Below are 22,344 nucleotides of genomic sequence, written 5' to 3'. Positions count from 1 at the left end.
GGCCCATGCTTTCAGAGCTTTCCTGGAGCCCCCTGGGAAATGCTGTGAGGTTGCCTCCCCATCCTCCAAGATTACATTTTGGTATAGTTCTGTTGCTATGACAACCAACGTGAGGCGGCCTTGGGAAGACACGGGCAGAGGAGAGGATGGGATTGCCCTCCTGGAGTTCAGCACAGCTCCCTGAGACCTGTCTCAGGGGGGTGGCCTGCCCTTTGCAGAAAGAGAGGCACCTCTGGAACATTCCCCCAGATCCTTGCTTGCTCCTGAAGAGCCCTTTCCTTGGAGAGCCCAGGGTGTTCGTTGGAGTGGAGCCTCCCCAGGAGGCCGGTGCTGTGCTAACTGGGCAGCAGCCGTGACGGCCTACCCACGTGTTGGCTCCACCCCCAGACACCGTGGACACAGCCCACAGCACAGTGAAGCCTCCTCTTCAAGCTGGTCCTTTGGTCGATTAGCTCCCCAGGGATGCTCTTGCTTTTATGGATGTGCATCCATCAGCCACCACCTCTGGTTTACATTTCCTCTAGGGCTGTAATCAGCAAAATGGCATTTAGAAGGAAGATGCTTGTTTGCTCCCCAAAGGCAGTCTTGACTTTTTAGCACACAGCTCAGAGAAGAATGAAACTGCCAATTTCTCAGGAGGAGGAGATGGCCTCTCCCCAGAAATGGAGGCAAAAACATGTTCTTCTGGGGCAGGATGGAGCCAAGTGGGGTCACTTTGGATCCTCCCAGAGTCTTTGGTTCATCAGACTCCCTCCTACCCCCTGGGGACTCCAGCGCAGTGAACCAGTGCCCTCCTAGGTGTGCCCCCAGAAAAGGAAAGAAAGAGGGCTCTGGGGCTGACCCCTCCTACAGAGATGCTCCTGAATCTCCCCAAAGGCCCAGTGGCTTCTGCCTTCGGGTCCCTGATTCCCCAACCTGTCTGGGCTGCCTGAGGGTTGCACAGCCAGCCTATGGAATTCATATGTTGTTGCTTCTGTGACTTTCCTGGCCCAGCATCACCTCTGGTCCCCTGAGGCACTGTTGGTTTCCAAGACAACTGCCCTGTACAGGTCTGGTCTGTCTGTTATGCTTTTTCCACTGACTGTGCTGAGCCTCGTCAGCCAGGGGCCCTTGGAATCCCAGAGACCCAGCAGGAGGACCCACTCAAAGTTCAAGAGCCCCACAGGGAACCGACTTGACTTTACCACCTGATTCATTCTTAACGTTTATGCACCTCTATTTAGTTTCTTCTCCCTGGGAACATTCTCTGGAAAATTCCCATTCTTTTGACAGTTGATCAGTTCTTGGTGCTTCTTGCTTTCCTCCCAAGATGACGTGTGGGCCTCACAGTAACATGAGCACGTGCGAGGTGGGCACGGTGCTGGCAGACTCCGGGCCGAGGGTGTACCAGTGGGCGTACTCAGGGAGCATGGTGTCCATCCTGGTGTTTGGCATCACCAAAGGCTTCATGTTCACCAAGACCACGCTGATGGCCTCCTCCTCCCTGCATGACCGAGTGTTTGACAAGGTACAGTCCCCCTGCCCCTCGCCCTGGGGGGCTGCATGCATATCCCAGTCAGTGGGGTTTACACCGATCCCCTGCGATGCGCCAGACGCTGTGCTGGGCTCTGGGGCGGACACAGTTGCTCACTGAGCTTACCGTTGAGTCTCCCACATCTAATTATCAACCAGAAAGGCAAACTCTGGGGAGCTGCAGGCGTGGCACGGGCCCGACAGGGCTGGGAGTGAAGGGGAGGGTGGTCAGGAAGTTCTTCCTGAGGACACTGCCATGGAACTGGTGAGCGCAGGCCCAGAGAGCATCTCCTGAGTACATGGGATCCCCTCCTCATTCCCCGGCGGCCGGGGAGGTCCCTGGCTGGAGCGCACAGGGGTAGCCTGCATCGAGACAATAGAACTTGACTTTTTATTGCCCTGGGGCGCAAAATCCCTCCATCCTTCATGGAGGCTGAATCCCTCCCCCGTCATGCTCCTCCACGTGGCCACAGCCTCACTTTCCCAGGATGGCCTGGCACACGGTGTCGGGCCCCAGAGGGAAACTCAGGCCTGGTTCGCGATCCCAGGCAGCGGGCAGGCCTCCCGGGGTGTCGGGGGGGGGTGCCACCAAACGCACGCCCCGACCCTGACTCTCCGTGGTCACCCGCAGATCCTGGAGAGCCCCATGAGCTTCTTTGACCGGACGCCCACCGGCAGACTGATGAACCGCTTCTCCAAGGATATGGACGAGCTGGATGTGAGGCTGCCGTTTCACGCCGAGAACTTTCTGCAGCAGTTTTTCATGGTGCTGTTTATTCTTGTGATATTGGCCACTGTGTTTCCTGCTGTCCTTTTAGTCCTGGCCGTCCTGGCTTTAGGCTTCTTCATTCTCTTACGGTAGGTCGATGCGCTCTTTAAAGCGGAGCACACAAATCCTGGGCAGAGACCGGCTGGTATCCGGGGGTGCTGAGTCCGCGCTGTGTTCTCTGAACGCCGGAGCATGTTGACTTGGGTGCTGTGCTAGGTGCTCGGCGTACGTCAGGCATCTGAGCCTCAGAGCCATGCTGAGAGGTGGACAGGATTGGGAGATTAAGTCACTGGTCCCCGGTCAGGAAAGTAGCAACAGTGGCTGCTCCCTGACTGATGTTATGTTCTTAACCATGGGGCGCTGCGGTTTCTGCTGCTGGAGGAGAGGACACCAGAACTCAGTCTCTCTGAGCTTTGAGAAGTAGCCCCACCTGACCAGTGATGTGGTCAGCTGTTTGGCACTGGAGGGGGTCCCTGTGCCCACCTTCTCACCTACCCTGGGGAAAAGCAGGAGGGTAGCATCTGTCCCAGCCTTCCAGGAAACCCAGCTCCGCCCTGTCCTGGATGAGCTGGAGTTCTCAGCCGGCAGCTGGTGGTATTGTGTGAGGGCTAAGGATTGGAGATCAGATGAGATTTGCACCAGGGTCCCAACTCTGCTGCACAACTAGCTGGAGGACCTTGGAGAAGTCAAAGGAATGCTGCAAGCCTCAGTCTCCTCATCTCTAAAATGGTAATCATCAGAACATGTGCCTGCCCTCTTCCAAAGGGGTTCTCGAAAGGATCAGATGAGACTAGGCTGCCTAAATGTTATACAAACTTTGAGTTTCAATAAAACTCAACAAAATTGCCTTGGACTTGACACACAGCATCTTGAAGAGGGTCCCCCAGATTACAAAGGATTCAGCCCACAAATCCTGCACCCACATCCACCTGTAAACAGGGACACCACACTCAGAGTTGAGCTTGCAAAATACTGCTTTGGCCACAGTGTGGAGGGTGGATGAAGCTTCAGAAAGATCAGAGAAGGGCTATAGTATTGGAGACTCTTGCAGGGCAGAGTCTGGCTGAGAGATGAGACACAGGCAGCAGCAGTCCGGGCAGAAAACAGGTGGATCCTGAAGCCATTTCTGAGATAGTCCGCTGAGGTTAGGGGATGGGAGAGGCCAAGGATGCATCCAAGATGGGGAGCAGTGTGAAGACAGATATGAGTGACAGCTGAGGAGACGCAGTTGAGGGTGATCAAGATTACAGGTTTGGTTTTGGATAGTTCAAGGCTGTGGATCAAGTCCACGGATGAGCCAGCCAACAGTGGGAAGTGTGAGTGCAGGGACGCATGGGTGGAGAGGCAGACTCCGCATCCTTGGCTGCAGCTGGCATCACCATGGCAACTAGCACATGCGCCCTGGGTGTTGGGGGAGCTGGACTCTCACTTCAGTCTCCCACTGCCCCCTCGGTGACTCTGAGAGAGGACACATGGGCCTCCGTGTCTGGCCTCAAGGGTTTATTGTGGTGATCTAATAAAAATGATGTCTGCAGGTCTTTTTCTAAATATAACCTGTCCTAGGTGCGTGCCTGCTCAGGGTCTGACTCTGTGACCCCATGGACTGTAGTCTGCCACGCTCCTCAGTCCGTGGGATTTTCCAGGCAAGAATACTGGTGTGGATTGCCATTTCCTCCTCCAGGGGATCTTCCCAATCCAGGGATCAAACCCATGTCTCCCACATCTACATTGGCAGGCAGGTTCTTTACCACTGAGCCACCGGAGAATCCCCCACGTCGTGGGTGCTGTGTCTTATTAAGAAAAATGATTCCTTGGGCTAGTGTTAGTTTTTTACCATCCACGTGTTTGTCACGTGTTCGTCTGACCATGGTTCCTGTCTGTTCTCTCTGTTCTGTCTGTTTTTGATTTACTTTGCAAAAGGTTTTTCTCTGCACTGCATTCTTGTATGCTGTAAGACAGGCCAGATCAGGCTGATCCAGACGGAATTATTGGATGTTTCTAACAAACTCACTTGAACTCTGGACAAATGAGGTTTCCCTTCCTCTGCCCTGGGTCAGATTCACTGTCATGGATCAGCTGCCACTGTGCGTGCTGAGGGCAGTGGTCTCGCACCCACGGGGGCCCAGGGGGAGTTACATACTGTGAAGAGTCTGGTTTTAAAGTCAGCTCCTAAGGAGATGATGTTCGTATATTGCTCAAAATTACCTTTGAAACTGCCTTTAGAAGACTGCACACTGGCAGTTGATACACCAGATTCAGATTTTCCTCCAGAACTGGAAGAGATCCCTTTTTATTTGTTTGTGTGTGTGGTCACTCAGGTGTGTCTGACTCTTTGCAACCCTTTGGACTCTTTGCAACTTGGACTGTAGCTGGCCAGGCTCCTCAGTCCATGGGATTTCCCAGGCAAGAATACTGGACTGGGTTGCCATGCCCTTTTCCAGGGGATCTTCCCAACCCTGAGTCTCCTGCATTGCAGGCAGATTCTTTACCCACTGAGCCATCAGGTATTTGATTGGGCACCCCAAGGTGGCTGGCTTGTATTTAGGAGCTGCACTGTGTGAAATTCTCTAGTCTTTGAAAAGAGTAGAGTCACAGCCCGTGTAGTGAGACCCTCACGCCACAGGAAGCCTTCAGAACTGGGAACGCAGGAAGGAGCGGCTTGAATTTCTGAGACCCTTCCTTCCTGACACACGGGGACGGCTGCTCCCGGAGGAGAACGGCAGGCCAGCCCCTCCTCCCTTGTTTGGCGGCGCCAGCCGTCTTCAATTTGTCTTGAGCGCCCAGCTGGGTTTGTGTGAGCCAAGGGGAGCCCTGGGAAACCCTATCTGGGGCTCTCTTGGTTTCCCTGCAGCATCTTCCACAGAGGAATCCAGGAACTCAAGAAAGTGGAGAACATCAGCCGGTCCCCCTGGTTCTCCCACATCACCTCGTCCATGCAGGGCCTGGGAACCATCCACGCCTACAACAAGAGGGAAGACTGCATTAACAAGTGAGTCCTGGGCAGGGGCTGCCCCCCGGCTTCTGCTCCCCGCTGGCCCGGCTCTGAGGAGGGAAGTCTGAGGGATGAGGACTGACTGAGGAGAGCCGGTAGAATGGAGGGGAAGCCCCTCATGCACTAAGCCTTTTCCCCCAGTGTCCGAGGCCCCCAAAGACTCGAGTTCATCCAATGGCAACCTTACCATGGTGCTTTACGTGTTTTATTTTTCTTCTCTAGAAGTAGAATGTTTTCAGCTCAGGAAAATAGGAGAAAACAACAACAACAAAAATCTCCCATAGGCCTGCAACCCAAATCCTATTAATATTTTTGTGTATTTCCTTCCAATCTTTTCTGTTTTTCTATTTCTGAAGTACTTATAGTCATTTTTGTTGTGTTTTATTTTTAAATAGCATTTTTTTTCCCCTGTTATTACATATTCCTTGTAAAGCTCATTCTTAAAGACCACATTACATCTTATTCAGTAGATGGACCAGTTTGCTTCTTTGTAAGATGCAGGGACTAGGTTAATAAATTTCTCTGGAATCCTCCATCTCCAATCTTCTAAAACACCATATAATCATAGGTTATCATTGTGTATCGGTCACAGTAAGCTCACTGTGGTAACAAACAACTCCAAATTTTAGGGGCTAACCCAATACATGTTTATTCTTAAGTCATATGTGAACAAGGGTCCATGGGGCAGGGGTCGGGGATTCTGCCCCACACTCAGGCACACAGTCTCTCTGCATCTCACAGCTCCTCTGGTCTAATTGGAAGGTAAGAGCAGAGATGTGAGAGGAGGACCCCAGTGAAGGTGCTCATCACTTATGTACTTTCATTGGCCGGATTTCAATCACATGGGTGCGGCTAACTGCAAAGGGGGCTGGGAAATGTAGTCCAGCTGTAAAAATGGAATTTGGTGAACCTATAGTGTCTCTGCCACACAGATGTTCTTATTCCACCCCCATCCTTTCCTTTCTCAAAAGCTTAATGTACACTTCAAAAGTTGCATCTCTTTCTCCCTGCCACCCCCAATCTCAGGCACTCCAGCCTGTCTTTACTTCAGTCAGCAGCTAGCCTTGTTACTTGTTTGACCTGAACATCATCTGTCAAGGGCCCTGCCATGCCCCTTCCAGTGTCTTGATCATGGGCCATCCATCAACTCTCAACAAACTGAGCAGATTCAAGCCTTGTCTTCCAGCAGATTGTCCTCCAAGGTTTCCAGAACGATCCTGTAGGCTAGCTGAGCCCCCACAGTACTGATGGGCTCTGCCGTCTTCATCCGTTCTTTCCAGTCATGGACTTTCCAGAGGGCTTGGGCTTCTGACTTGTGTTGCTTTCGCAACCAGACGAAAATGCTGCACCACTAAAAAAAGGTTGGAGGTCAAATTCCAATTTGACCCCAGCCAGTGGTTCTGTTTCTGCACAACCTAACCAAGCGCACAGAGAAGACCACAGATGACTCCTGAGTCACTCAAGCTATCAGTTGAATCTGTAGGCTTTACAGTGACATGGTGAAAACATCATGGTGCTTGGAAGAATATTTTAACTGAGGAAAGTAAGTGAGAGTGCAAACAGAGAGGGCCAGCCTGGGTGGTCAGAGGTGTTTCAGGCCAGAATCCTTGGAGGAGGTTTGGAACAGGATGGAGCAGCCGTGCCCGAGGACGTCATGACTGTGCCAGCAGAGGAATCTCAACTCTTAGGGTTTAAACATCGAATGGTTTTCAACTTTACCAATAATTTCTTTTACCAGTTATTCTGAAGAAGCCCCTTTCCCAGGAGGTCCAGGGAACCTTTAGTGGCAATTGTGATTGATGTCCCTTCTGGTCTGTTTAGCTCAGTTCAGTTAAAATTACAATCTTAAATGTACACAAGTCATAGCACACACACCCCCGCCCCCCAGGCATCTGCTCAGAGAATTGGAGCAGTCATGCTGTGTTGCCATATGTTGTGGACAAGGGGGCAGGGTAGCTGTTAGGAAGCACCTGGTCTGTTGTGTTAAACACCCCCTCCCTTTTCTCTGAGCCTGGTTATCTGAGGCTGGTGCAAGGAGATGGAGTGGGGGAGTAGGAGAAGGACACACCCTCCTCAGGGGACCGCTGTGTCTATTTCTGCTGCTCATTTCTGCTGACCCAGCTCCTCATGCAGATGTGGCGTGGCAGGGGAGAGCCCCCACCAGGACGCGGGTCCCCAGTCACTCTGCTGGACATACTGCCCGCGGGCTCTGCTTTGTTCTTCTGTGAACTCCTGGCAGCCTCACTGCTTTCCTTTGATGTGGGGCCTCCCACTTCATGCCAATCAGTGTGGCACCAGGATTGAAGCCCCATATGCCATCTTCCCCCCGCACCCCAACTCTAGGTACTGCAGGAATGGGCAGGACCATCTTCCATACATCTGGGGAATGAGCAACTCTGGGCGTGGGTCTTGCCCATCCCCTGTCAGTGTCATTGCTCTGTCGCTCTGCCCTGTGTTCCCTCTCCTCTTTGGCTCAGGGGACACGCGGCAGGCGTGCAAGATGTCAGCTTACTCTTTTTCCCTCCAGCTTTATAAGCAATTGCCTTGAATCTTGTTTCCCTGAACTGGGGAGGAGAACCAGTCCAGCACCCTCTCTTCCTTTCCCTACCATCACAAACCCTGAGATCTCCTCCACCTCCCATCCTTTATAGATCAAAGGGGTCAACGTCATTTCCACTGGGCCTTTGGGGGATGCCTGCTCTGAAGACAGCGGTCCTTTGAAGTTTGAAAAGGAGGTTCTCAGCTATGGGTTCCAGCTGCCAGTTCTGGGAAAGACAGAAGGAGCCCACTCAGCATCAAGCTCTATTGCCACCTGGGATTTCTCAAAATACGTGCAAATCAAAGATGCTCATGGTGGCAGATTTTAAAGTCTGGATCTATGCTCTCTTTGTAAGAGATTCCCATGTACTAATGCGTTGGCCTTTGATTAAAAATTCCTCTTGCCCTATTTGTCTGGTAGCCCTAACTCTAAGTCTATGGAGGCACAACCCGACCTCCTGTTTTGTCTCATCTCTTAATTTTAGGTTCAAGATGCTAAACGATGAAAACTGCAGCCATCTCCTGTACTTTAACTGTGCTCTCAGATGGTTCGCTCTAAGAATGGACGTCCTCATGAACATCGTCACCTTCATTGTGGCCTTGTTGGTGACCCTGAGTTTCTCCTCCATCAGTGCTTCATCCAAAGGCTTGTCATTGTCTTACATCATCCAGGTAACACCTAGTGGAAGGCTGGGCTTGGCCTGGAGGCTCTGGCATAGAGTGTATCAGGCAGGGTGGACATAACAGAAAACCTAACTCGAATGGGCTTAAATAATAAAGAAGGCTCGCGGTGGCTCACGTGGTTAAAAGGTCTGGCCGCTGTATGGGCTTCAGGCACAGGGGGACCATGGCCCCTGGCTTCATCCTCCTATAGTGACTTCCTTCATGGTTGTACAATGGTGGCCGGCAGCCTCTAGGGGCTCTAGCAGGAAGAAAGCAGGAGGAAAGCCTTCCCTGCTCCAGCCACTGAACAAAAGCCCTTGCTTTACTCTTAGCGGATTAATTTAGGCATCCCAGAACTATTGTTAATTTGTGAACAGACGGGATTGAGATGATTGGTTTAGGCCAAAGGAGGGAGTCACGCTCCATCCTGACCCAAGTCACACAGCTGCCCCACAATGGGGAGAGGGAAAGCAATGCTGGAGAGGCAGCCACGGTGTCCATGACAAAGAATTACTGACTTCTCTTTTGAGGTGCTTTGGGGTTTTTCTTTTGAAAAATAACAACAATATGGGAATAATAGTAATAGGGAATGATAATGATAATAGGGAAACGCACGCTATTTTAGGCACTGTTATCAATTCTTTACATAAATTAACTCATTTACCTCCACAATAACCCGTGAGGTAGGCATGCCACAATCCCCATTGTACAGGTGAGACTGAGGCCCAGAAAGACTCGCCAGGGTCACACACCTGCATGTGTGAGAGCCGGGATTTGAACCCAGGCCATCTGGGTCTGATCCCATCTGAGTCTGCGTGGAGTAGACACAGGCATGGATCTGCTCCTTGACGCATGCTTCACGTTCCTCTCTCCGGAAGCTGTTCCGATGCAGCCCTTATCCCCAGGGCTCTGACATTCTAGGACGACGAGTCTGAGTGGTGGTCTCTTTCCGCTGATTCTGTTCAAGGCTGGGAAGAGAATACAGTCAGGTCTCTCTTCAAGTGGAAAAATTTCTCCTTTTCCTCCCGTACTCTTTTTCCTCCTGTTGATAATGTCTTTGTCTCCTTTGCCTTTGTTTTCTCTTCCTGTGACTCATATTGCTTGAATATTGGATTTCTTGCATCAGTGCTCTATGCTTCCTTTCTTTCATCTCAAAGTCTCCCTGTTCTTGTCTTTTTATTTTTATTCTGGGAATTTTCCTTTGCTCTGTCATTCAGCCATTCTTTGCATACTTAATTTTCATGTACTCTTTCTTAGCCTCTGAGTTTTTAAAAGAATCATCTTTAAACATGTATTTTATATCTCTCTGAGGATATTAATCAGAGAAAACTCTAAACTCTGCCTTTCTTAAACTCTCCTCTCTTCTTTGACTGATATCTGCTTTTTTCCCAGGGTCAGGCTTTTTGTTCGTTTGTTTATCTGATTCTGTTTGTTATCTGGTTCTTGCTCTTTGCTGCACTGGTTTTGTTCATATATCCTCTCATCCTTTTGTGTTGAAGTATGAGAACCTATGTTGGATTTTTAGGGTTTCCTCTGTCTTTGTGTATGCTTCACTAGGTCTCTCCTGATGGGAGGTTTTATGACTGTGGATGGGTGGGTTGGACTTGTCCACAGGCTGCTTCACTTCAGGAAAGCAGCCAGGGAGCAGGCCTCCAGGCACACAAAAGTTAGTTTTAAAGGGGCTTTATCTAGGAGCCCCATTTATCCCCAAATTATTCAATTTCTTTAAAGAAGCATGTGTGTGTGTGTGTGTGTTGGCCTAGGGAGAGTGTCCAGCTGGGAGGAAGATGAGGAAGGGGAAGAAATGGGTCCAACAGAAGTTTGTCAATGCACCGTCTCTCAGTCAGTCTTTTGAGGGCCCCTCCTCATACCCGGAGCCTCTCTGAGTTGTGCTCCTTGGAGCACTCTGGAAGCCCCTGCAGCGCGCTCTGCCTCTGTCCTATCAAAAGGCGTTCATCCTCTTTCCATCTTCCAGAAACTTGTAACTCTCATACAATACTTCTTCCCAAGCCCCTTGCTGTTCATGGTCTATTCCATTTTGAAATCTCTCACCATCATTTTAAGAATACTTTGGAAAAGAGGAGGAACAAAAATATATGCTCAGGACACTATGTTAATCGAGGAGAATGGATTTTCCTTGGGTAGGCAGTTTCCCTCATTGATGGCTGATCTTATTTGTCATTGCCTCGTAAAGTATTAAACAGATGATGTTGGCTAGATTCCTGTACTTGTTTCAGCTTTCCTCAACTGAGGTCATGCTTTTGGAAGATATCACCAGCTTTCTGTGAGACTGTTTTCAAACATGCCTGTAAGGCTGGAGAACTTGCACACATCAAGATCCAGGGGATATGTTTCTTGCAGCTGGCTTTCTTGAGCATTAGCCCCCTTTGGAGAACACAGAAAATCCAGCTGACAAAGCTTCCCTTGAGAACAGAGGAGACTCCTAGATGGATGAGAAATTGTTGTGAAGTCCCACAGAGTAGAAAGCAAGTGCAAAGTAATATCACGTAACATCATGGAGAGAACAAACACTTCCTGGGGCCAGCACTGTGCTGACAAGGGGATTCTAACCCTGTGGAGGGCTGCCTGGGGCCTTGAAGAGCTGATACCCTTGAATTTTTAAAAAAAACTTTTTATTTTGTATTGGGGTATAGATAGTTAACAATGTTGCCGTCTTTACAGGTGAACAGTGAAGGGACTTAGCCATATATATGCATGCATTCATTCTTCCCCAAACTCGCCTCCCATCCAGGTTGCCACATAACTTTGAAGAGTTCCATGTGCTATACGGTGGATCCTTGTTGATTATCCATTTTGAATATAGCAGCGTGTACATGTCCATTTCCAACTCTCTAACTATCCCTTCCCCACCTCCTTCTCCCTCGGCAACCATAAGTTCGTCTTTTTCTGTTGTAAGTAAGTTCATTTGCTATACCCTTAAATTTAACAACAACAAAAATGTATGTGCCTTTCTTAAGAGCAGGGTTCATTCACTCACTCACCAGATGTTCACTGAGCACCTCCCAGGAGCTGGAACCGTGCCCGTTGCTGTGGGTTCAGCTGTGAACAAGCTGGGCAAGTCTGTGCTCTCATGAGCTTACATTCCAGTGGGATGGGATAAATAAGTGTGCAAGTAAATAAATAAGACTTCAGAAACTGTTGAACTGTTATTAACATAATGAAGCAGGGTAACTGGCTGTCAGTGCGGAAGCCCCATGAGACCCCATAGAGTCAAGGGAGGTCTCTGCCGGAAGGTGACTTGCAGGCTGCTACCTGAACTTGACCAAGAAGGAGCCAAGGAAGACAGAGGGAAGAGCGCTTCAGGCTTAGGGGCCAGGGATCTGGGTGCGGCGTATCTGTGGGGGGACCACCATCCAACCTGCCCAGTACACTCCTGCCCTCAAATCTCAGGGTTGGCTTCTGGGGGATCCTGGCCTAAGGCGGGTGACCTTAGCAGGTCACGGTCTAAGCCTAGATTCTCTCCTGTCTGAAGCAGGCTGCTGGGTTTGATGGTTGTCTTCCTCTTCTGCCATCTGTGGCGATTGGGGCTTTCCGGCTGCTGGCAGGCTCATCGGGGAGGGCACAGAGGTGCAGGACCCCACACGGTGGCTTCAGGGGGTGGGCACCCAGCAGTGCAGAGGTCCGTTGGAGAACTTCTGCCTACAGGAATTCCCCACCGCTCCAACCAAGAGATCTGTGCGGAGCGATGCTGTGGTGGGTTGACTCTGACCATCTGGAGTGCCAGGGCGGATGTAATTACCATTTGTTTCTACATACAAAGGAAGTGTTTAGGGCAAAACACCCCAACAGGAGAGTCTTTACATCTGGACCCTCGGCTGGGCGCGGAGGCCTATTTTTGTGTGGCCCGGAGGGAGCCCCGAGGGTGACTCACAGCTGCCCCTGAAGGCGGAGAGGGCTCTGACCGCGCCTGCCTGCTCCCTCCCATAGCTGAGCGGGCTGCTCCAAGTGTGCGTGCGGACGGGGACCGAGACCCAGGCCAAGTTCACCTCCGTGGAGCTGCTCAGGGAGTACATTTCGGTAAGAAACCGGGGCCCGGGAGGAGCCCGCTGACGCTGCAGAACTTGGGCATTTTCTCCTTGTTCATGTGTGGATTTTCCTAAAGTCCATATTTATATAGTCTAAAGTCCTTAATGCTGAGGGAGAAGTTCTTTTAAAAAACATTTCCTCAAAGGATTTCTATACCCAGAAAAGAGAATTTGGTGGCTTACTTTAGTTTCTAAAAATTAATATTTGATGGACTAAATTAAAAAAAAAACGAATCTAACTCTTCTTTCAAAGCTTTTTCTGTTCCCCTTACAAATCCTGCTGTTCTTTGAAAAGCAGTCTCGCCAATTCAAGTAATCACTTTTAAGGGCCTTTGAACAGCTTTTGGCCCCATTTGCAAACTTAATTAAACACTTTAAAACATTTTAAACTGCATTTTAAAATTTAATGCATTCCGTTTCCTTTTTAAGTACCTCGATAATCTGATTCAACAAACAAACCTTCCAGAGGTTATATAAATCTAATAAATTAAACTTATAAATATGGAGAGCTTTAAGTTCTCATAACAATCCCAATGCAGTACATAAACAGTAAGTTTTTAAACCTAAAACCATGTTAAAATAAGTTATTCAATTATACATTTTAATTTAGAATCACAGTCTGAATATTATTAACATTATGAATAGTTAAAACACCAAGTATGCAGAGTTCATAAACTAAAAATATTACCATTATAATTTTGCTTCTCTTAAATACTATTATTACTAATTCTAAATCTTCTAGGGGTTAAAAATACTCACTGTCTAGGAAAACTGTTATTTTCTCAGTTAATTGTAGTTGCCTATTGACCAGCAATTTGAGCTGGTCAGCCACCCTAATGGGGATCGTGGGAGCCCTATTTCTCCCTGGTGAACAGGGACTTTATAATTCAGAGGAGGGGGTTAGTCTTGTAATGCAGTCACGTTGCTTCACTGCTTAATTAGACTTTGCTTTCCTTGGGCTCTTAGGAAACTTTAATTCCTTTTCCATGTAACTCTGAACTTGACATGCTGTGCTTCCTACTTATAACACCACAGTGACTCTTGCAGATGATGAAATTGTGTCTGACTGAATTCTGCAAATCTCTCAAGGCTTGGTCTGGATTGGTCACGATGCTGACACTTGCCGAGGCTCACAAGGACCAGTATGCCCTGCTCCTTATATTTATTCATCCCTCTATTCATTAAGCCCTGGCCATACAGCTTTTCTATTTCTCAAAGTCCTCAAGCTTGTTCTGGCCTCAGGGCCTTTGCACTAGCAGCTCTGTCTGGAATGGATCTTCTCATAGTTGGCATTGTCTCAGCATTCCAGGTCTCAGCTTGAACGTCACATCCTCACAGATGCCTTCCTCAACACTGTTACTTTCACATCTTCTACCCCATTCACCACACATATTCTGTATTCTACTGCAATAGTCTGTTTAATTGTCTTCATTTCTCATTTCTTTTCTTGTTTTATTATCTGAATTCCCCATTGCAATGTGAGTTTTTGCAGTGCAGTATCCTTACTGGTCTAGTTCACCACCATGAATACTAGTGCCTAGAACTGTGTGAATGAATACATGAATGAATGAGTGAAATGAATGGAAAAGCAAATGACTATTAACCTGCCATTTGTTATTCTGCTTTTCAGACCTGTGTCCCTGAATGCACTCACCCCCTCAAGGTGGGGACCTGTCCCCACGACTGGCCTAGCCACGGGGAGATAACATTCAGAGACTATCAGATGAGATACAGAGATGATACTCCCCTTGTTCTCAACGGGCTGAACTTGAACATCCAAAGTGGGCAGACAGTTGGGATCGTCGGAAGAACAGGTTCTGGTGAGGACAAGCTCTGGTTGCCTTTTTCGCAGGTTGTTTTCTTTGCATTTCCACCGGGTATGCTAGTTATATCACACCAGAGGGTGATGTGTATGTGTGGCGAATTGGCTGTTTTTTCCCTGAAATGTCTTTATTGTAAATTGGGATTTCAGGTTGAATGGGTGTGTATGGAGTTGGAAGTAAACACACATCAGTTTTTGAATTAATTAAATGAGAGTCATTCTGGTGAGACGAGGCCCAGAGGATGAGTCACGCACTAACAGCCCTGCAGGGATAGGCAGGGTAATAGTGTTAGGGCAGCCAATCACCCCTGCAGAGTGGGACTTCTGTCTGTACACTCATCCGCACAGAGCCGTTTTCATTGCATTAAAAATTCACTTGATTAGACAGATACTCAGATATGATGCAATGCAAATTGATGTGATGTTTGCTGCTTCTACATTTATTGTTCCCAGGCAAGTCATCCTTAGGAATGGCTTTGTTTCGTCTGGTGGAGCCTGCTGGTGGCACGATCCTCATTGATGGTGTGGATATCTGCACTGTTGGTTTGGAAGACCTCAGAACCAAGCTGACTGTGATCCCCCAGGATCCTGTCCTGTTTGTAGGTACAGTAAGGTAGCTGTTTTTGATCACTGTGCATCCCTATTTTTGGGTAGCAAAATCAGAGTAACAAGAGCTTTGAGAAGTTGTCACATCGTGGCTGGCCCGGGGTTGTTCTATCTGAGGGAAGTTATGTCCTGAGATGTTCACAAGCTTTTGGGGGAGTTGAGGACCAAGGCCCTGAAACCTGTGTTTTATAAACTGCATTAAAAATAAGCAAGATGCTATGTGCAGGGTGAGCAGACATCCCGTTTGACTCTGGAGAGGCTTGGTTTATGCCTGTCCAGCATCTTATCAGGTTTAGCTATGGCCACTCCCTATATTACCCCAGTTTACACAATACAATAAGTGGTTATTCTACATATGTAGCCATCCTTTGGAAGCACATCATTTCATTCCCACTAAGAAGTGAGCAGAGGCACTTACCTGCTGGTCCAGTGGTTAAGACTCTGCCTTGCAATGCAGGAGACTCAGGTTACATCCCCAGTTAGGGAACTAAGATCCCACATGCCACAGAGCAACTAAGCCCACTTGCTCTGGGGCCTGTGAGCCACAACTAGAGAGAAGATCTGACACAGCCAAATGAACAAATCAATATTAAAAGAGAGAGAGAGAAGTGAACAGAAGCTGCTCAAGTACAAGAAAGGTAGGGTCATTGCAACCTCTACAGGGGTTCAAGATCTGTTGGCAAGGCACAAGGGAAAAACCACAGTTTCTCACTTAGCCCAGTGTAGCGGCTGTCCCTCTAACAAGAGGCACCTTTCCCCAACTGAGCACCAGCTGAAGTAGGGGGCTATATTGAGAGCTGTGTGAAAAGAAGGAGATTCTGTGTCTTGAAACACTAGACTCACACCCTGCACGTGAGACGCTCACCCTCTGCGAGGCCCTGAAGCTGCTGATAAAGCTTTGCCTCTTGAGGCAGAGTGAATGCACCAGCAAGTGGAATTGCTTGCCCCCACTCTCTCTGCCAAGACTTTGCACAAAGTCAGACCTGCTGTTCTGCACACAGCCTCCGAGAGGACCGAATGTGTATCCTTGTTGCCTTGCTCGGTGGTGGTCTGCCCACCTTGGTGTGGTCTCTGCTCCATCCCAGAGTCATGGGTCTGCGGTCTCTCAGCCTGAGGTTTTGTATTTCATGGACCACCATCCCAGGCTAAGCACTGCTCTTGTTGCCACGGGATCATCACATACCACCTCTGCTCTTCCCCTCGTGCTGTGGGAAATATGCTCTTCCATCCGCTCATCCTCAGAAATTCAGCTTCCCCTCCTTTCCTTCACTGCAGGTACAACTTGGATCCATTTGAGAGTCACAGTGATGAGATGCTCTGGCAGGTTCTGGAGAGAACATTCATGAAAGACACAGTAGGTCGCTGGGGCTGTCCGGGACACGTCCATTTCCTAGCCCCAGTGCCCCAAATACCTGGTCCGGGTTTAAATTTGGCCAGTTGTTTGCTGGCACCACATATGTTGATCCTTATTACTCCTTGTTAAAAGTTGCAATAGACTATTTATTAGGCCAGTGCAGTGGCCCAATAGAGTCAAGAGCTCTACATGCAGTATCTCAGTTGGTTTCATCCAACTGAAATTCAGCTGATTTCATCCCCCCGAGGTTGGTACTCCTACCCTCACTTTTTGAGATGCAGCGGTTAAGACTCAGGGTAGTAAGGTGGGAGTGGCAGGATGGAGACTTGACCTTAAGGCCATCTGACTCCAGAGCAGAGGAAGTGCCAGGAGCCTCATTTGCTTATTGAAACAGATAAGCTCTGGGAAGGTGAGGGGTGTGGTATGGAATGCCCCATCTGTGAGGCGGGGCCCTGTCCTGTATGTGCTGCGGCTGGGTCAGCAGGTGAGCACCGGCACCTCTGCAGCCCAGAGGGAATTTTTCCCCAGCACTTGGGACCAAGGTGAGCATTTCCCAAAGCCGCTTTGACTTAAAATGCTAAATAAATCAGACCCTGTCTTACCTTTCCTTGATGACCAGAAAACGCCCATCCCATCTCTATTTTATCCATGGAAACAGGGATGCTGAAAGCCATTTACGGTTGTTTGTGTTTCTCTGGAGCCGTCTGTGCATCATTTGTACTCTTTTGGCAAGGTGTCTACGGGGTTCTATGAATCACCCTGTGATTTTAAATTATTAATGTCTGCCTACTCCTTGGTCTCTCCCTGGTGCCTGTTGGCAATATTGAAATGATTGTTGTTTTGCGCTTTCTTTTCTGCAGTAAAATAAAGCCAGCTGATAAATGCAAGAGAAGGGGGCCATCAATATAGCAGATGCAGGACAATTTTATAGATCGTCAGCACAGATATGGCATTCTCTGTGTTTTATAGATAATGAAACTCCCGGAAAAATTACAGGCAGAAGTCACAGAAAATGGAGAAAACTTCTCAGTAGGGGAACGTCAGCTGCTTTGTATGGCCCGAGCACTTCTCCGTGATTCAAAAGTAAGGAAACAGCACGGAAAATGGATCGGTCAAATTTTTGATATTCCCTGCAGTGCCGCTCGATCCAGGGGATAGAGCCACCTGTTTGTCTCTCAGCAAAGAGAGAGGAATTGGTCCATTTAAAAACCGATCACTTTTTCTTAAGACAAAGTTGTAAAGGGTCAAAATTGAAAAATAACAGCTATTTACAGCAATAGCACCTGCCTCCCCTGGGCCTTTCCCCGGGAGGCCTTGCTTAGGTATTCTTTCTGTCCTCCTAAGTGGTTTGGGTTTGAGAAATCAGCCTCTCAACATTTCCCCTTTGTCCCTGAACAATTCTGAGGCCTGACAAACAGTACTCAGGATACTGAAAAAGGGCTTCAGTATGCCAGTCTATGAGGACTATAAAATTATACTCTTTTTTCTTAGTGACTTAGTCATCTTTGCTTACTGATTTCAAGGAAAGGATTGCTGCTGCTTTAGAAATCCCATTCTCCAATCAACCAGACTTTAGACAATACCATGAAAACAAATAAGTGGTTGCCTATTTTGTTCACTCTTAAGAAGGTATTTAAACATTAGGTAGATAATTGTAAGCATATTCTGTGTGTTTAAGTGTAAGTTTGTTACAATCTTTCAATTAAATTCAGTGACCCAGAGAAAATTCTGTCTTAAGAAATTCAGGCTATTCCATAATGTTAAGTTGTATTTGGGCTTCCCTGGTGGCTCAGTGGTAAAGAATCTGCCTGCGATGCAGAAGACCTAGGTTCGATCCCTGGGTCTGGAAGATCCTCTGAAGAAGGAAATGGCAACCACTCCAGTATTCTTGCTTGGGAAATCCCATGGACAGAGGAGCCTGGTGGTCTGCAGTCCATGAGGCCGCAAGAGTCAGACACAGCTTAAGTGACTAAACCATCACCACCAACTTATATTTTATAATATGCTACAAAACTGTGATAGGTATAGGTGAACAATCTTAGAAGTGGTAATTGGCATGGTTTTTATTTACTATATTAAAGAAAAGAATATTTTCATAGAATTTTAACTTTATAACAGAATCAATAATTTGAAGTGAAAAAAAAAAAAAAGAAATTGTGTCCTCTGAACCCCGATCAAAGGGTAACCCATCACATGGGCTCTCTAGCGTGCTAACGGCAGGGAAGGGGGCCAATATACATTCACTGCTGCCTGTGGCCCTACACGGTGCTGAGTGGTTGATGGGTTGTCCTTGCATTTTACATACATAATAAGGTGTAATCCCCTTTCACAGACAAAGAAATAGAGGCTTGGGTAAGTTATATAATTTAGCCAAAGTCAAGCAGAGTTAGAGCTGAGCTGATCAAGTCCTCTGATTTGCAAACCAGCACTGTGGCAGGCATAATAATGCCCCCCCACCCCCAAGATGCTCATGTCCTGATACTCAGAATCTGTGAACGTGTTACCTTACCTGGGGAAAAGGGCTTTGCAAATGTGATTAAGTCAAGGACCTTGAGATGGGGAGATTACGCTGGATTACCTTGGTGGGCCCAGTGTAATTACACAAGTCTTTGTAAGAGAGGCAAGAGAACCAGAAAGAAAGTGACGATGGAAGTAGAGGTTAGAGTGATACCAGGAAGGTACACTAAGGAATGCAGGCAACCTCTAGAAGCTGGAAAGGGCAGGAAAAACGTTTCTCCTTTTGAGCCTGCAGAAGGAATGCAGTGCTGATACTACCTTGGCTTTAGGACTTCTGACCTCCAGAAGTAAGTGTAAGATAGCGTGTGTTGTTTTGAGTCTCTGATTTATGTGACTCTGTTACAGCAGAAACCGGAAACTAATAGAAGTGCTGTTATTATGCCTCATGCTGACTTATATAAGCGCAGTAGGTAAAGATCATGGGGCATTTCTTCCTATAGTTTGTGGGATTAGAATAAACCATTTATAAAAAGGTAAGTAAAGAATGTACAGTCTTGCTTCTCCAGCAAGTCAGTTCCCTCTGCGAAAGATAAAGATTGTGTGATATGGCTTTTTTCTCTTGCTCTTTTTCTAACTTTCTGAGATGGATAAATAGCTCCTTACTTTTCAGCCCTTCTTCTTCTTTTTTAATGAATTGAGCTAAGACTGTAAGTTTCCCTCTAGGTACAGCTTTGGCTTGGTGTGACTTTCACAACATTCCTTCTTCAACAGATCATTCTCCTGGATGAAGCCACTGCCTCCATGGACTCTAAGACTGACACTCTTGTTCAGAACACCATCAAAGATGCCTTCAAAGACTGCACTGTATTGACCATTGCCCACCGGCTCAACACTGTCCTCAACTGTGACCGTGTCCTGGTCATGGAAAATGGGAAGGTACAGAAAGTTGGTGTCACCTCTCCAGAGGTTTCAGTGGTTTGGGCTCTATGGCGGGTAGCTTTTTTCTGACAATTTCAGCTCTTCTTCTCTGACTTTCAGGTAGTGGAGTTTGATAAGCCTGAAGTCCTTGCTGAGAAGCCAGATTCTGCCTTTGCGATGTTACTAGCCGCAGAAAACAAAGTCCGAATATAAGGGTTCCCAAGGGACCCCATCAGCTAATTTTAGAGGAAGAGGAGGCTGTGTGAGATGAGTCAGATGCACCTATCGGGGTTAGATCTGGTCCACCATCCCATCCCCCAACCCCGCCCTGCTCCCGGAACCTGGAACCCAGGAAGAGCCGGGATGGAGGTCGCTTCCCTGCATTGCCCAGCACATACCTCCTGGAGGGCTTGGGTCTCAGTGATGAGCAGAGGCAAGAGAAGCTCCTGGGTTAAAAAACTGACCCTGAATTCCTAAATCCCTCATCATCCCTCCTGTGTTATCAGGACACCTCCAGTGCTGGGAATGACAACATTGTAACTTCCAAAAAGGTTACAATCAGAATGGGAAAATGCCTAAGGATGTACTTTGTAAAGATTTCCTGCCTGGTTATCAGAAGGAAAAAGAAGAGTTTTCTTCCCACTTCCTATTCACATCTATTTTGAGTGTGTGACAAGAGGTAACTACACAGATCTGTAGCTTGAAAGATTGATTACAGTGCTTGGTGAAAAAATTAAAAAAAAAATCATATTGTATGTCCCATTTGATCTATTAGAACAACCAGGGAAACAAAATGTTGGAGTTTGTCTGTAAACGACATTTTTATATCTTCTATATTGGTCATTAAAATGCAGTAGGAAATTAAACTACCCTGAAATGTTGCCTTGCAATTATTTTGCTGAAGATATTCTAGTCTTTGTACTATTTCCTCTCACAGACTCCCTTTGCTTTCTCCATTGACTCAGTAATAAGCCCCCACAGCGTTTCTCAAATGAAAGGCTTTTCTTTCCAGCCTTAAGGTTTGCTACAAGGGAGGCTGTAAAGGCTGGCTCAGGAGTGAGTGCTGCTAATTCACAATAACATTTGATAAGAAAAAAAAAAAGAAATCCAAAGGGCTCTTCTGCAGTATTTTCCCTAGTCTGTCTGCTCCTTCTTCCTCAGGACTGAAGTCCCTGGTGATGTTTCAGTGAGGTTTCCTGGACTCTCCTCCCAGCCCAGGCTGAGCTCTAGATGTGGCATGGGGCAGCCCATGAACCGCCTGCCGCATGCCTTCTTAGTCTTGGTCCCGCACTTCACCCTTCCCTTCCAGACAACAAGGAAGACAAGCCTGGCACATGGTAGTCAAAAATGAGTGACGTGAGTGCTTGACACCACGATGAACTCATCCTGACAGGTACCCCTCCTCTCCCCACTCCTTGGGTATATTTGCATGTTGAGGGTTTAACCTGGAGAGACTGAGATTTAGGGCAGACAAGCTATGGGCTAGCATTTCAAAGGCTAGGCTTGTGGGATGTGCCTTCAACAAGTCACTCTCCAGCTCGCCTCTGACCAGGCCTGGGCAGGTATCTGCAGGACAGGAGGTGAAGTAAGTACAACCAGCTGCAGGTAGCACGCCCCATCTGGTGAGCATCAAGGTCCTGGCTCAGGTAGGTAGTTGGGCAGCAACTCTGCCATCAGCAGAGGGTACACAGCAAAAAGGGTGTGGTTGAAAAGTCCATGAGTGAGGGGGCTCCTTTCATGGGCGCCCCATGCCGTTCGGATCTCCTGTGAAAGGGCAGAGTGCATCTTCAAATACTCCACGGCCCCGATCTGATCCTCCTCCATCATGGCATGTGACCTTGATCTGGGGTCATTAAACCCACAGGTGCTGGGCAGCTGCCTCACGCTGAGTGTCGCCTTCACCATGATGGATGTCCAGCAACTCCCCCATGTGGCAAGCAGACCAGGCAGTTTGTGCTGGTCATGGGAATCCATGCCAGCTGTGTGATGGGGAGAGGATCCTTTGTTTTCTACCAACTCAACACTAGCCAGACAATCAGGCTATGATCTCAGGAAGGCAAAGGGGAGCCAAGGCTACAAAGATCCCTGTGGCTTGTTCAGATGCATTGAGAGATGAATCACCTCCTACCACTTGCTTCTGCCCACACTCCCCTTGACTGGCACCGTCTTGAAAAGAACACCAGCCGGACATCCTGACTTCTAGTGAGCCCCCACCATGTGCCAGGCACTGTGGTAAGCATTTTTATGTGAATAATTTCATTGACTCTTCACCTCACTCCATGAGATGGACACTTTTATTACTCCTATTTTACAGAGGTGGAAACTGAGGCTCATTCAGGTTACTAACTGAGCTATAGATGTATAAGAAGGGAAAAAACAGAGGCAGGACTTGAACCCTAGCCAGTCTGACTCTAGGACCCTGCATGTAATCCCTCCACAAGAGCCCTTCCTGTCCCTTCCCCTCGTCCTGACCAGGGACCATGATGGCTGTCAGCATGGCACACAGCAGAGGCTGACTTCTCGTGGGAAGAATGTTGTTTGCATATGCAATAACATGGAACAGTCTCAGAGAGCCCTCACCTCTCAACCCCTACTGTTGTCGAAATGTCAGTCAGGAGGAAAGTATGTGGAATAATAATAACCAATGTTTAGCCAGTATACACAGAC

At 48.0% G+C, this 22,344-nt stretch overlaps 1 protein-coding gene across 1 annotated transcript in view; it reads left to right on the top strand.

Annotated features, from left to right (window-relative positions):
- Nucleotides 1-20,543, top strand: part of ABCC12 (ATP binding cassette subfamily C member 12) — a 59,315-nt gene extending 38,772 nt beyond the window's left edge. Inside the window, exons 19-29 of the mRNA XM_043898387.1 lie at nucleotides 1,310-1,507; nucleotides 2,144-2,370; nucleotides 5,133-5,270; nucleotides 8,297-8,483; nucleotides 12,423-12,512; nucleotides 14,151-14,340; nucleotides 14,796-14,955; nucleotides 16,224-16,302; nucleotides 17,272-17,385; nucleotides 19,531-19,695; nucleotides 19,798-20,543. Coding sequence (XP_043754322.1) covers nucleotides 1,310-1,507; nucleotides 2,144-2,370; nucleotides 5,133-5,270; nucleotides 8,297-8,483; nucleotides 12,423-12,512; nucleotides 14,151-14,340; nucleotides 14,796-14,955; nucleotides 16,224-16,302; nucleotides 17,272-17,385; nucleotides 19,531-19,695; nucleotides 19,798-19,890 — 1,641 coding nt within the window. The 3' untranslated portion in view covers nucleotides 19,891-20,543. The remainder of the gene's footprint in view (nucleotides 1-1,309; nucleotides 1,508-2,143; nucleotides 2,371-5,132; nucleotides 5,271-8,296; nucleotides 8,484-12,422; nucleotides 12,513-14,150; nucleotides 14,341-14,795; nucleotides 14,956-16,223; nucleotides 16,303-17,271; nucleotides 17,386-19,530; nucleotides 19,696-19,797) is intronic.
- The last annotated feature ends 1,801 nt before the right edge of the window (nucleotides 20,544-22,344 follow it).

This window comes from Cervus elaphus, chromosome 4 (genome assembly GCF_910594005.1).
Source record: "Cervus elaphus chromosome 4, mCerEla1.1, whole genome shotgun sequence".
Classification (NCBI taxonomy): Eukaryota; Metazoa; Chordata; class Mammalia; order Artiodactyla; family Cervidae; genus Cervus; species Cervus elaphus.
The sequence above is the reverse complement of the archived record's forward strand: the minus strand, read 5'-3'. Positions and strand labels throughout refer to the sequence as shown.